Raw genomic sequence first — 14486 nt, 5'->3', positions numbered from 1 at the left:
TTATGGCTTAATGAGAGCAGTGGGCTTTATGCTGCCCTGCAAGGCTTTAAACCTGGGTTTGAATGGAGACAAAGCCATTCTCAAGCACATATCAAAGTGCTCATTCGTGATCCTAGATCAATATTTATTTTTGATTACTTTCATGGTGGAAAATCCTGCTTCACAGCAGCAGGTTCAGCCAAACATACTCTAAATGTTCAGGCTCCGCTCCGGTCCGGCCAGGTCAAGATCCGCTATTGCAATCACACCATACAGGAAAAAGAATGTCGAGAAGATTCGGTTTGTGAAATTAAAATATAGTAACAACAGATCGGTAACTAAAAATCAGAGCATAATTCTTATATTTTTCAAAAAACTAGCACCGTTTATTTAAAAGATTGGATGCAAACTGTTGGTACTTCAACAGACTAGAAAGCAGATTTCTCATCTCCGTCAGAAACTGCACATATGCTGGATGCTGATGGGGATTTCTTTTATATGTCATATCAAATTAAGTGTTCATTTCTGCATGTAATGATAATATCACGCATGCTCTCCTCGAGCTCCGAGGATAAGTCGGAGCGCAGCGAGACGGGATGAACAGCAGAGGCTGTAGGCTTTGCTTTGTGCAGGAGGTCTGGAGCGCAGCGGGGCGGAGCAGAGATGGAGGATGTGGGATTTCGGGGTAACAGGAGAAGCGGCGCAAGTGACGTTAAGACACTGTCCTCAGACAACATTTTGTAATTTATAAATGTTTTAAATCGGTTGGATCCAGATTAGCCAGCAGGTAGGTCCGGATCCGGACCGTGGTCCTCTAATCCTTGACCTCTGATTTAGCACGCTCATTAGAATAACAGTCAGTAGTACTGAGTTCATTAACTGCTCTAGCTTAGATAGTGGTTTTAGATACAATCATAACTCTATACTTAGCTTTACTGTAAAAGTTAAACTATATATTACTATATTTGCACTTGACTTGAGTAAGCTTGAAAAAGTTCAGGCTAGGCAACTGGATGTGAAGTTTTCTAGAAGATATTTTTCCTTGTGGTGGGGAGCATTGAGATTAATATACAGTACTAGAAATTCAAAATTTCCCCACTTTCCTTGATGGGCCCTTGGCTGGTCCCCTACAATTCCTTTTTTTAACTTAAATATTTGTACTAAAATATTATTTCTGTCATGATTTGTGGACAATAAGATCTAAAGAGAAGCGGCATCTCCTGTTCAGACCCTTTGATTTAGTGAAAGTGGAGTGGAGTCAGAGTAAAAGAAAAATGCACGCCCAGGAGAAGGCCTGTGGCTGGAAGTTGTAGGGGATTTGGCTGGGAGTCGCAGGGAAGTGGGCTGCCATTCAGCTGGCGTTTGACTAGGGAGGGCCATTTTGAATGTACCATAGGTCTAACAACAAATCAAGGGGGACAAAAGATGGCTACGATCCCTCCCACTGGATTGATTTATTTGAGTAGGTAAGTAAAATGATTTGCCAATGGAATAAGATTTATGGGCTTAAAATTAGAAAAACAAACGTTTTTACATGTAATCTTATCTTATTTCAGGGACTAAAATACTCATTCCATTGGAACATAATTTTATTTACCTGCTCACTTTTAAGGCAAATACATTTTTTTTAGATTGTTTTGTTTTGTTTTGATGATTTTTGCCTTGTTGTTATTTGTCAATATCGCCTTCCACACATACTTTCTCAGGAGTAATCATTACTAAGAATGTTAAAAACAACAGATTTTCTCTTGAATTTACTTTTGTGTTCCAACACACCTTCAGGTGTTACTGCTGTTTTTCTCTCATACAAAAAAAAAATGAAATATTTAAGAATTATAATTTTTTTCTGCAGCAAACGTGAGGCGTTTTTCTACATATAAGCTAACAGATTTCTTAGATATATTATTTTTGTTTGCCTGTCTCTTTGGTTCATGGTGGGACAAACATTGTAGGAAAAAAATCCTGTTTAAGATGGGGGAACCTGGGTTCCAATCCAGCTTCCACATAGAGATGCTCAGAAATAGCACCTCTATGTGGAACTTGTTAAATGAGAAAGGCCATATCCTTTTCTTTAAATGCAAGCTTCTAGATTAAAAGCTCCATGCTGACAGAGTAACCTTACTTCGTTTTGGAATTAAGGACGAACATGTTTAAATTTTCAGCATAATTTACCATTTATCTTCATCATATTCTAAACCACTGCTGGTTGTTAAAGCAAAAACTGTATTTCTTTCTGTTCTAAAATATGATTTGATGAGAACATACTTGTATAACAACAAAAGTGAAAATCTGCAATGTCTAGAAATGTGTACTGGTGAACAGATGTGGTAAACTCCAAAAGCCTCCAGGACTAGTTTTAATACTGCCCCACTGCAGAAGAAATTCACTATTTTATGTGCAAACACAATCTTTTGGAGGGTTACCAGCTCACACTGGGGTTGCAATAATATTAATTCAAAAACATTTTACTCTATTTACAAAAGACTTAAGGGAAGCAATTACAAATTCAAACATGTTCCAAAAATAAACAGCCTGACGAGGTTTATCACAGTTTTCATAAGCACTAACAAAGCTGTGTAAATGCAAATGAAAAAAAGTAATAAGAGGTGATCCGGAGGGATTAGGTGCAGCAGACATCCTGAGAGGAATCCTGAAATTAGTTCCAGATGTCTAAAAGGATTGTTCCATTTCTTTTTTATCATTCTATGCTCTGTCAAATAATCAGGCATTACTACATTTTTTACCTACTCAAGTCTCCCTAGGCATTAAGACACTGTAATGCTATAACTTTTAGCCTTTAGAGCATTTATGGAGTTAGGCTGTGTAATCCTCAAAGTGCACCGATGGGGAAAAAATTAAATTATTCATTAAATATAATCCACCATAAACACCATCTGAAACATTTGGTTGCTAAACATCATTATGCACTTCGATGGAGTAATAATATTCCAACAGAATCTTTTATCTGCTGCGCAGCAAGTTCATACTGACATAAACTTGCAAACAAACTCTTAGATCTGACTTTGAATTTGATCAGATCTGTAGCTCCTCTATAAGAGATAATGATAACATCTGTTTTTTTTTCTGCTCTGCATATTGTATGTGAATACATTGGAGCTAACAGTTAAAAAAAATGTCATGGTATGTATTTTGTACTACAATGTGATAAATGGTTTAGCTGTCATCCATCCATCCATAGTATGTGGTGTAGTAATCTTAAGTATTTTATACCTTTCAAAATAAATTTGCTATATGAAGTCAAAGTGAATTTCCACTACTATATCTGCATGTCAACATTTAACACTTCTTCCACAGTATACTAAGAAAAGTTCACATCAATTCATGAACTCACTCCTAGAAGATAAACTCTCTTGTTTCTAGTTATGTAGATCCACCTCATAAACCAGTTCTATAACTAACTAATCTATAGTAGCTGTTTATAACCCATCCACTCACTTTATCAAAGATGCTTAAAGGAAAATTCCGGTTTTTAACACTTTTAGCCCCTTTTCTGTAGTGTCCAGGATGAAATCGAATGATCGACACCAAAATTTTGACGATTGGTCCTGTCTCGGCTATTTGGCTCATGTAGAATCCCCCCTGGCTGCTTCAGAATGGCTTGCATAGTGCATGTCAGATAATGTCCTTAAAACAACCTTAAACGTTCTTTTTTTAAAATATGCTACAGCGCTGTTCAATGACGTTCCAAAAAACGTTTCGTGAAGAAAAACCGTTCCTGTCTTGTTTTATTTAGCATTTTGTAAATCCCAGAACTATTTTTTCCGATACATCACAACCGCTTATAAACTTCCGCTTCCCGTTCGAATCTGAAGCGTTGCACACTCCAGACCACTAGTTGGCGACAATATCTCTATACTTTGGGAATGTAGGACCACTGTGTAGGACATAGCAAACAAATTTTCAGAGTTTTTTAACAGAGACGTTAGCACCTCGACGTCGGAGTACACAGAGTGAAGCAGAAACACTTGGGCCTTGCGAAAGGACTACAACTAAGCGTAAACAGGCCCCGTTTCCGGTGGCGGAGGGATATTGACTATTCCAACAGAACTCAATGGGATTTACAAAATGCTAAATAAAACACTACAGGAACGTTTTTTCTTCACGAAACTTTTTTTGGAACGTCATTGAACAGCGCTGACGACCCGGTGAGTAGCATATTTTAAAAAAAGAACGTTTAAGGTTGTTTTAAGGACATTATCGGACATGCACTATGCAAGCCATTCTGAAGCAGCCAGGGGGGATTCTACATGAGACAAATAGCCGAGACAGGACCAATCGTCAAAATTTTGGTGTCGATCATTCGATTTCATCCTGGACACTACAGAAAATGGGCTAAAAGTGTTAAAAACCGGAATTCTCCTTTAAGAGAAAAAGTTCCACAGATATACTGTATTTTTTCTAGACAAAAATGTCTGCTTCACAAGGTTGTTGAAGACTCTTGGGGGTAAATGAGAAAAATGTGAAAAGGATGTCAGTCCCTGGAAAAGTTTGATTAGTCTGCCACAATGGAGAAGCGTTTATTCACTCAGGGACTTACTGCTCAAGAAATACAAACATACCTGTCTGATGAAAGCAGAGCTGTGGGTATGAATGCTGAAAGCTCCAAGAATGAATGGCAATATAGGCATCTAAAACTGCATGTGGTCTTATAGGCTTTTGATTGAAATGTCTTGTGAACCAAGTTATCATACGTCTCAATACTCAAAGTCTCTGGACTTTTGGAAGCACGTATGTAGTTGATCTATTGCTTTGATGTTGCAAAGTGAACACATATAGTTATTATTTAGTGAAAAATACATCCCTGTTATTAGGGTTGGGAATTGATAGGATTCTCACGGTTCCGATTCCTTTATCGATCCTGTGAAATTATTTGATTCCTTATAGATTCTCTAATCGAGTCTGTGAAACAATGAACTTGGTAAGAGCACGGTGACATTTGTCTAGCTTCGCCTGGGACAATCTATTTCTGCCTGCCTTGGCGAAAACAGAAAGCAATTAACGGGAGCTGCCAGCCAGGCTACCCCTCATCTAAATCTAATGGAGAAGGCATTTGTTTAATGAAAAAGCATTACTGTACAATTTTGGGAAATAAACTCATCTGCCTTTAAGTTAAATAAACGAGCGTCACCTTTCTCTGGCTCCTTGAACTGTGAAGCAACTTCATAGCCTGTTTAATAACCCCAAAGAGAGGTAGGAAATGGGTTTATTTCCAGAAATGGAATATGATGTAGGAACCACATTAAGCACAGCCGGTGATATAAAACTAGCTACTTTCCACCAGATTTGCCTTCCATGCTGGCCGTAACTTTAGCTTCTGTCTGGAAGCATCAAAAACACGGCATTCGTTAAAATGTATGCCATGTAGTGTGCGCAGGTGTTTCTACATGTTGGATGTATTTCCTCCCACGGATGTGATTGCCACTTTGAAATGATTGCAAAGTGCCTCGTTGCCATCTTTCTCTTCCTTAAAATGAAGCCAAACTATCGAGTGCTTTGACCGCTTTTGTTTTGCTTTTCTAGACTTACGCCTGGTCACGTCGTACTTGCTTACTGAATGCCATGTGTGTAGCTTGCGTTAAAAACGTGGCGTAAGTCCAGTGCTAGGCTCTGGTGCTGCCTTGAATCGTTAAGAGAATCGTTAAGCGAGCTGCCAAACGGTGCCATGGAATTGAAACACTTGGAACCGGTACTGAACAGGATGGGTTTTCGATTCCTATCCCTACCTGTTATCTTGTTTTTATATAAAGAAATTGTACAACAACCACTGCCGCTTCTGAAGTCATTTCTCTTAACACCAACTATTGCCAGTAGGATAACCTTTAGTAGTGTGCTTAAATAACTCAAGAGGTAGGAGCAAACTGACATTCATTGATTAAGTCTAATTGAGTTGGTGTATGGTGTCAACTCTTTAGACTGTGATGCCCCCCATACCTAACAATTACATAGACTATGTGACCCAGCATACATTTGAGCATTCTAGGAGGTATTAAACTGACATTGGTATCATATGACCAAAGCATGTGCTTCTGGTTAAAGTCCTTATTCCACATGTTTCCATTTGTAATGGCAGGACAGAAAACATCAGCTTGTCTAGAGTTATATACATTTTAAGTTATGGAGCTCTGCATCAATTGTTAAGACTTAATAGCATATTTGAGCCCATAAGTTGTTGAATTAAAAATAATTAATAATATTGACGATATTTCCTTTGTAGCAATGATGATGTTTTTTTAAGTAATGTACAAACTGAAAATTTTTAATTTACATAAAAATTTTAACTAAAATGTTTACATAAAATGCATAGTTTTTATTCAAATAGTTTTGTAAGACTTTCTAAATAGGGCTGTTTTTTTATATATTAAATATTAAATTGATGCAGTTAAAGAAAAGGCTGAATTTGGTTTAATTTTTTGAAAACAGTAATCAAATACCCTCTAATTTCAGCAAATTTAGCCATTAATTTAAAAAGTTTTTTTTTGTCTGTAAGTTGAAAGTTGAATCATAGAGATTTATCTGCACAGAGTTTTGTTCTCAGTAAAAATCTCTCCAAAGGGAGGATGTTTCTTCACCTGAAATTATTTGGGGGTTTTCTTACGTGTTGAATACATATGTATTTTTCTTTTCTTTTTTGTTTTTATCTCCCTGATAAGGAGTATTTCTTAGAAAGCAAGCATCACATTTAGGTAAAGTGAGATAAAAAAGAAATCCTGCCACAGCTGGAGATTTTCTCAGAGGATGAGCCCTGCCAGTGTCTGTCAGGTTGGTAAAGCAACTGAGTGACAGAAATGGTCGTCAGACAGAGCCACAAATGGAGAGAAGCACATTGTTGTTAAGAAGGAAAGTGTTTTATATAAAAGAAGTTTTCTATAAACTAAACTAAGCTTTTATTTCCTAAAAATGTATATTTTACGTGATTAAGTAAATATTAGTTTAAATGAATGCTTCCTTTAAAGCAGAGAAATTATTAGATTTTATATGGATGCATCAGAAGATGTCTTTGGGTGTGATTCTGGACGGTTAGATCAGAACATAAATTTCTCGTAGTTCTGAATACATTTTTATTCAGGATCTCATTTATTATCATGTTCAAACTAAACTTTCACTGTGTGTATTTACACGGTATATTATATACTGTCACATTGGTTTGAACTTGGCTTGCAGCTAATGATTAATATTTGATCACAATTAATCAACTCAAGGGTCTTGTACTACATCAAGCAAAATGTCAGCTCTCTCTTCAAAGAGTAAATACTCTGCTGCTGGTAGCTGCATATGCATACATAGTTGTGATAAAATAGAATAAAATAGAATAGAACAGATGGCCCACAATGGTAAACTCAACTGAACTTTATTTATAAAGCCCTTTAAAAAGACCAAAATTGCCACAGTGCTGTACTTCACTGCTGTAGATAAAGTATGTGTTAAAATTTTGTTTTATTGCAGCCTTTGTTGTTTTAGTGCAATTTCCTTTTGAGCCTACCGCATCATATAGCAAGTCAAAACTTTACTGACGGCATACTTTCAAAGGTTTGATACCAAATATGGTCTGAGTCTTAAAAAGCTGTCCACCTTTTAAGAAAAATTAGAGCATTTCACTTTCTAAAACTCCATAAAACTGTCTGGAATGATTAAGGTACCTTTACTGAGGAACCAGGAAACTTTTTGTGTTTAATTATAAAGCGAGTTTTAATTTAGGGCTAACCTCTAAAAGTCTCTTGTTTTATCAGAATTATTTAGATAAAGAAATAGTGATGCATTCATTCATTTTCTGTCATTCCTTAGTCATCTGTATTAAACATTGTTAATATTCCATTCCTCCTAGTCCTTGTCTTTCTTCCTACTTTTTATCCCCGTTCAAATACCTCCTTTCGCTGACATCAGCATTTCTGATCTGCTCTTTTTTCATTCAGAATCCCGTTTCCTTTTTATCAGCTCTGAAAGTGGGAGAGATACAGCTACCGAAACCTAATTGTCAAGACAAATTGTGTCCTTCCAACAAAGTCCTATGTCCCAAAGCCTCTGATTCTATTTCCCTTTTCTTTTCTTGTGGTGTCTGTAGGTGAGTGGGATCAATACATCACTTAGCAAGAAGCGTGAGCAGCGGGTCTTGTTCATGGTAGTGATCATGGTGATCTGTTACCTACTGTGTTGGCTGCCATATGGGATCATGGCCCTGTTGGCTACCTTCGGGCCGCCTGGCCTTGTCACACCTGAAGCAAGCATCATTCCCTCAGTTCTGGCCAAGACGAGTACAGTTATCAACCCGGTCATCTATGTCTTCATGAATAAACAGGTGAGGGGGTCAGAGAGAGGATTCTAACTTATTTCACTTTCTTTTTGGCTTTCCTGTAAGGCTGAAAGGATCCGAGCCACTGACAACAGCCTAATCTCACTTAGTATCTTGAGATCATATGAGTAAGCCAATGCTTTATATTAAGGTACTTTTAAATGCCATCTTAGCTCGGAATGATTTTCAGTGCAAAAACATATGAGTATATAAATGTTAACCTGAAACATAAAACAAAATGAAACACTGTGGAGAAGAATGAAAGTCCAATAATGTGGCATGTTATGGTGCTAACAAGACAGTAATCATTTTATTTCCATACAGCCAAGGTCAAACTGAATGAATCTGACATGTTTTGTGATCAATTGATCAAAACTCTTCTTGTCTCTAAAACAGATTCAGGCTTTTTTCCATGTTATTAAAGCCCTCACTATTTAAAATGTTCATATTTAAAGGTATACTATGCAACCGGTGTTGATTTTCCATCGAGGCTCCCCCCAGAGGGCGAAAGTAAAAGTGCACTGTCGTAAATATGCTCAGCTGTTCTCCTGGTTTCTCCGTCAAGCCAGGCGCGGTTGTTTTGAGCTTAGCAGACAGGCGAACGCAACGAATCACCATGTCTACTGCGGTAATTACTGTTTTGTTCCATTTGTTCCAACAGACCACCAGGGCGGCCAAGAAAACCTTCGTTCGACCTGAAATGGCTCATTTAATCATCCAAAACGTTATGGAACACATTAATTAACTGAAAAATGTTGCATAGTATGCCTTTAAAGGCACGGTTTGTGTTGCTGTTAGAAGGATCTGGGATCTTTGTATTACCAACTTTTATGGATTCTTACTCTTTGTTTTATTGGAGGTAAAGAGAGTACATGTTAACAATACAGTCCTCCAATTTAAAACAGTTGTGTGAAAATAAATGTATTTATGTTGTTAAATATCTAAATAAATAACAATAAAACATTTTCCGATGAACAACAGGCATATATGGCAATGGTATTAAGACAACAGGTGACTGAGTTAACTGTCGTAACAGAAACTATTAAAACTAGTACCTATGAAAGGTAGACAGAGAAATGTTAAAACTGTTGAAAACCATTAGAAATAAAATACTGACACTATGTTTAGGGCTGCAGCTAACAGTTATTTTGCCAATCGATTACTTTGATGATTTTTTTTTTAAATTAATAATCAGATAGCAAAAGGTTCCTTAAAGAAGACTTTTTGCTAAATTAAACCAAGTGAAAATAAAGCTTTTCCAATTGAGGATTTCTGGACAGACCATATTGACAGACGAAAAGTATTTAGAACTTAAATGCAAAGTGTTTACACATTTTTTTTCCAATCTTGGTATAATTGCTGCTCTACAGTAGTTGGGTTGCTCTGTCAGTTACAGGCATGTTTTAGAGTCTCTATACTCCACTTAATTATTGATTACTAAATTAGTTGATGATTATTTAAATAATCCATTAATCACGATTAATCCAATTTTATTGTTTCAGCCTTAATTATTGTTATATTCCAGTACGTTTTAAAATAATATGAGGTTAGATCTCCTTAAAAATAACCCTTAAACTCAATTGTAATGTGCTTAAACCAATTCACAATGCAAACCAAAAAGATCAAACTGTATTTTATTAAACCAGTCCTTCAGATTATTTTTATAAATACAGTTACACAGAATGTTCTACAGAATGTTTTACCAAATTAGAAATCAATAACATTTCAGACAATTTCAGATACCTAATGCTTTGTTGGTTAGCTTTTTGGAATGGTCAGTTTGACTCCTTGACGTTTAAAATGGACGACCATATACAAAACATTTGATCTGATTAATGTGTAAATAAAGAAAACTTTATTTTATTATCTAATGCACTTATTTTGTTCATGTTTTACAGAAAGTCTTAACTAATATTAATGCTATTAATCTGTATTGGGAACATTTACTCCCATACATGCAGAGGTAACACATTGTATGAAACAGCAGGTTGAGATTGACAATTGTTGCAAACAGAAATTGGATTGTTTTGTCAACAGTAGAGAGCTTTCTAACAGAATTATAATGAATAAATGTGTTTCTGCCAACTAAAACACATTTATCCACGAATCACTTGTTATAATAATTTAAAAAGCATAATTTTCTTCTTAATGGTTTTAACTCACATTAGTTTTAAACCATGGTAATGAATATGTTTAATCACCAGCCAACATTATAAGATGTGTGATAACATCAAATCGATGCAAAAGGATGCATCTCATATAATCTCTTAATTGCTACATCAAAAATATTGCAGTAACCCTTTTTACAGGTCCAGTACAGACTAATTATGTACTAAAATCTAAGGCTGCTTCAATGTTCCCTTGCCAGGTTATTATACAACACTGGCATCACTAATAAAAGATTTTTATTTATGAATCAAGCTGCTTTATCTTTTGAATTATTGGTTATGGGGAAAAAAAGTGTGTTCTATTGCACGCGTTAGTGAATTATTGGGGCCAGTGGTGAATAACCTAGTTAGTCTGGGCTCTGCTCATGCTGTTATGATTGAGGTGATGTAGACACAGGGAGTCAAGATAAAGGCCAAAAAATCTAACAAGGCTTGGAAACAAACTCCATCAGATATTTTTTAGTAAATCCTCTGACCACAGCCCCAGTGGCAAATGAAAGAAATATACAGTGCATCTGATTAGGAGCTACAATGGCTGTATGTACACACGGAATTGGAAATAAACAGCCTTCCAGTAGAAATATTTCATCAATGCAGACCATGAAAATATGGTCACATTTTTCATGCAATGCTTGAAAGTTTTTTATTTGATTATATTCAGTGACCAATGAAAACAACCGTGTTTTTGTTCCTCCCTTCTGCTGGACCTTAGAGCTCGAAGGTCAAAAACAATGGCTAAAACAGATCCAAGGTTCTCCTTTCTTAAAATTTGATTAGCCTATTTTGAGCAAAGATCTGATGAATATAAATCGGATTTACTGACCCTCATTGACCTATTAATAAGAAGGCTCACACAGTGTTGCCACAAAGGAAAAGGGATGTGGGCAAGAATTGCTTAAGCATGATTCCAGTTACTTTTAATTTAGTCTCATTTGTCAGCCTGTTTCTTCATCATAATGTATAATGTAAAGCTGATTGTGTATCTTCCTACTGCTCTGTTCTAAATGGGAAACAACCGGTTGGATATTTAATGACATTGGTTTATTAAGATAACAGGATTCCTTTAAACAAAGGCTCAGCACAGGTCAAAGTTATGACATCGATTTATGTTTTTCAATATTATTGCCAGTTCTCTGTGTTGTTTCTGTCTGCCGCTGTGCTGCTGATACGCTCTTCCCACTGAGGGACTATAGATATTCCCTTTTCTATTGTATTCTATGGAATTCACAATAATTAAGAGATTCAAACTATTTTTTTCAGTGGTCTGCTGAACATGTTTATAGATTTAAAAAAATGCGGTCTGAAAAGAAGAATACATTTTGTTTGCAGCTGTGAAACATTTTCTTGAGAGTCGTAAAAGTTCTTGGCCAATTGATTGCTAAATACATTGGAACAAATTATTATGTGTTGATTAATCTTTTAATTTTCAAGTCCGTACAGTTTTATTTATATAGCAGCAATTCCCAACCGTTGTCATTTTAAGAGACTTTTCAATCAGATTAGCATTTTTAAAATTATATGTTCTTGTTTTCATACCACAGCATGTCATAGCATACGAAGATACTCCATATTTATCTTTAGTTGAATTACACTTCAGCATCATCTAAACTTATTCGAAACTTATTTTTTTTTATGTTATATTTTTAAATCTTTTTTTTTGTAAGTAATAGAACACGTTACAAAAGCTTGATATAAACTCACACCTATTTACACTGTAGATTAATTGAACTTAGGAGGCTAATGTCTTGGGCTGACTCCGGTCGGGAAAGTGTGACATATTTATAGCCAACAAATCTTTACTCATTAGTGTTAATCATAGATGGTATACAATTGATATAAATTTCAGTTCAGGATATTTAAGCAATTATCGAGTAGGGAGATAGTGACACACTAGCAATAGTTTTTAATTACACCAATGTATGTTAAAATAAATTATTATGGCAAAGTAGCTTTATTCATTATATGAAGTGTAATGTTGATAATTACTATAAATCTTTTTTTCAAAGGAGCATTAAATAATATTCACACCTATAGCATTTTCAATCATAAAGCCAACAAAACACATATTTACCTAGCAATACTTATATTTTCAAATCTTCCCATTCTTTCACCCAAAATGAAGCTCAAGCGGAAGTTCAATTGAAGAAACTCTGGCTTACCTCCATCCAATCAGAAGCTGATACGCCTCTGCTTTCACTTTAAAAGCACCTTCAAATCCTCATCTCAGCCTGCTATCCAGCAAGCGCAATCAGCATCCCATGATGTCAGATTTCGATTCAGACGACCAATTCACCCACCTCCATCCCCTCCTCCGCCATCGTAGCTGAGTCATCTTCCATGACATGACTTCACCTCAACCTCATCAGAAAGTATTAATCCCAGTCGTCACCATCCCTCGTCTCATTGCAATTGGTCCGGCAGAAGACCACCATGTTGAGCCCGGTTCTGCCAGAGGTTTCTTCCCAAAGGGTAGTTTTTCCTCTTCACCGTCGCTTCATGCTTGCTCATCATGGACAGTTCATGGTACCTGCATCACCAAGCAGGACCTCTATATCCTGAGTCTCTGAGTGAAGTCCTGGTGTCAGCTCCCACAGTCTTCTGGTCCCACAATACAGCTCAAGCAGATCACCTCATTAACCAGCTTGAACTAAACCACCACCAGTTTCAGGCCAGGGGGGAACATCCGTATTCTCATTCATCTACCTATGCATGTTAAAGCATAATTCAGCATTAATGTTCCTGCCGAGGTCTGAGCGCCAAAGACTATACTATCATATCAATAAAATTCTTCTAATTATCTTTTCTTTCTGTGTGAGTTTTTCAGATTGAAATACCCTTTAGTGTAAGTGCCAGGCAACATTTATTAAAAAATGTACCTTTATTTTGATTCACCCAAGGGTAACTATAAGTGAAACTTTCAGTTTCATGGCATATGACTTTTTTGTTACCTGACATCTTAAAACTTCCATATATTTCAAAAAAAGGAAGAAAGAAGTTACTAAAAGTTACCTAGAAGGGAATCAGGAATCATGGCTATTTAACATGTTGACAAACAAATCTATAAAGTCTTGCATTATCTGTTTTATCAATTCTTCATCATAAAATAACTCAATTTTTTCAGATTGATTGGAAAGTGTCTATAAAAATAGGTTATCAAGTCTTATCTATTGATTGAAGTGGTTCCATTGTAGCACTGGTTTGTTGTTTAGCTTTGGTGTCCTACTACAACGTAAACCTCCACTCAATTTCTACTACTTTTCAGCTTTTAACAAATCATCCTTCAGAATGTACCCTGTATTCACAGCCATCCATCTTCCTACCATGCACTGGCTTAAGAAAGCACTCTCTGTAGTAGGATCATGCCCACATGTCTTGGGTGATGAACAGGGTACACTTTCTCCAAATACTGATTTTTGCATGTTGACAAAAAAAAAAAAAGGATTTTGGTCTCATCGGATCAGAGACTTTTTCCAACACTATGCTGATTTATGTATATTGATTCTAGCAAATATTTTTGCACCATTTTCTTCTCTTTTCATAACTAACAGCTGTCCTATCAACAGACTGTCTCATGTAAGCAGTAAAAATCTGCGAGAATCAATTTATTAATGGAATCTTTCCTGCTTCTATGAAAACCATGAATCATTATCTTCTACTTACAAATAATGAAAGACTTATTGGGCTTTCCCCTTACCCTACCAGTGATGTGACAACATGTGAGAAGATTAAATGGGTGCTCACAGCTTTGCAGATTGGCTTTGTATTCTAATAGAGACACTCAATAAAACTTTTGCAGGACATCCTGCATGACAGCATCAGCTAAAGAAAAGTCAGACAACATTCTGACTGGTGTAGTTATATTGCAACATAAACTATTCGTTTGCAGACATTTATTTTTTGAAAGAGTTGGGGTTATTGGTGATTGCTGGACCAATTTTAAATTTTTAATAAAACCTTGTACAGGGACAGTTTGTATTTTTTCTATGATATGTAATTTATTTTATACAGATATATATTTTAATATGTTCAAT

At 36.0% G+C, this 14486-nt stretch overlaps 1 protein-coding gene across 5 annotated transcripts in view; it reads left to right on the top strand.

Moving 5' to 3' along the window:
• LOC119779305 (opsin-3-like) overlaps positions 1 to 14486 on the top strand; it is a 94418-nt gene that overhangs the window by 60412 nt on the left and 19520 nt on the right. For 2 of the 5 annotated variants that reach the window (XM_038278901.1, XM_038278902.1), the window contains exon 3: positions 8060 to 8293. The exons of 1 other annotated variant lie outside the window; for it this stretch is intronic. In XM_038278901.1, coding sequence (XP_038134829.1) covers positions 8060 to 8293 — 234 coding nt within the window. Of the gene's footprint in view, positions 1 to 8059; positions 8334 to 8365; positions 8681 to 12577; positions 12749 to 14486 lie in introns of those variants that run through there. 2 more of the 5 variants (XM_038278905.1, XM_038278904.1) reach the window with 2 other exon arrangements.

Source organism: Cyprinodon tularosa, unplaced genomic scaffold (genome assembly GCF_016077235.1).
Source record: "Cyprinodon tularosa strain WSP-4 unplaced genomic scaffold, ASM1607723v1 ctg145, whole genome shotgun sequence".
NCBI classification, from domain to species: domain Eukaryota; kingdom Metazoa; phylum Chordata; class Actinopteri; order Cyprinodontiformes; family Cyprinodontidae; genus Cyprinodon; species Cyprinodon tularosa.
Note: the sequence above shows the minus strand (reverse complement) of the source record. Positions and strands in the feature narration are given on the sequence as shown.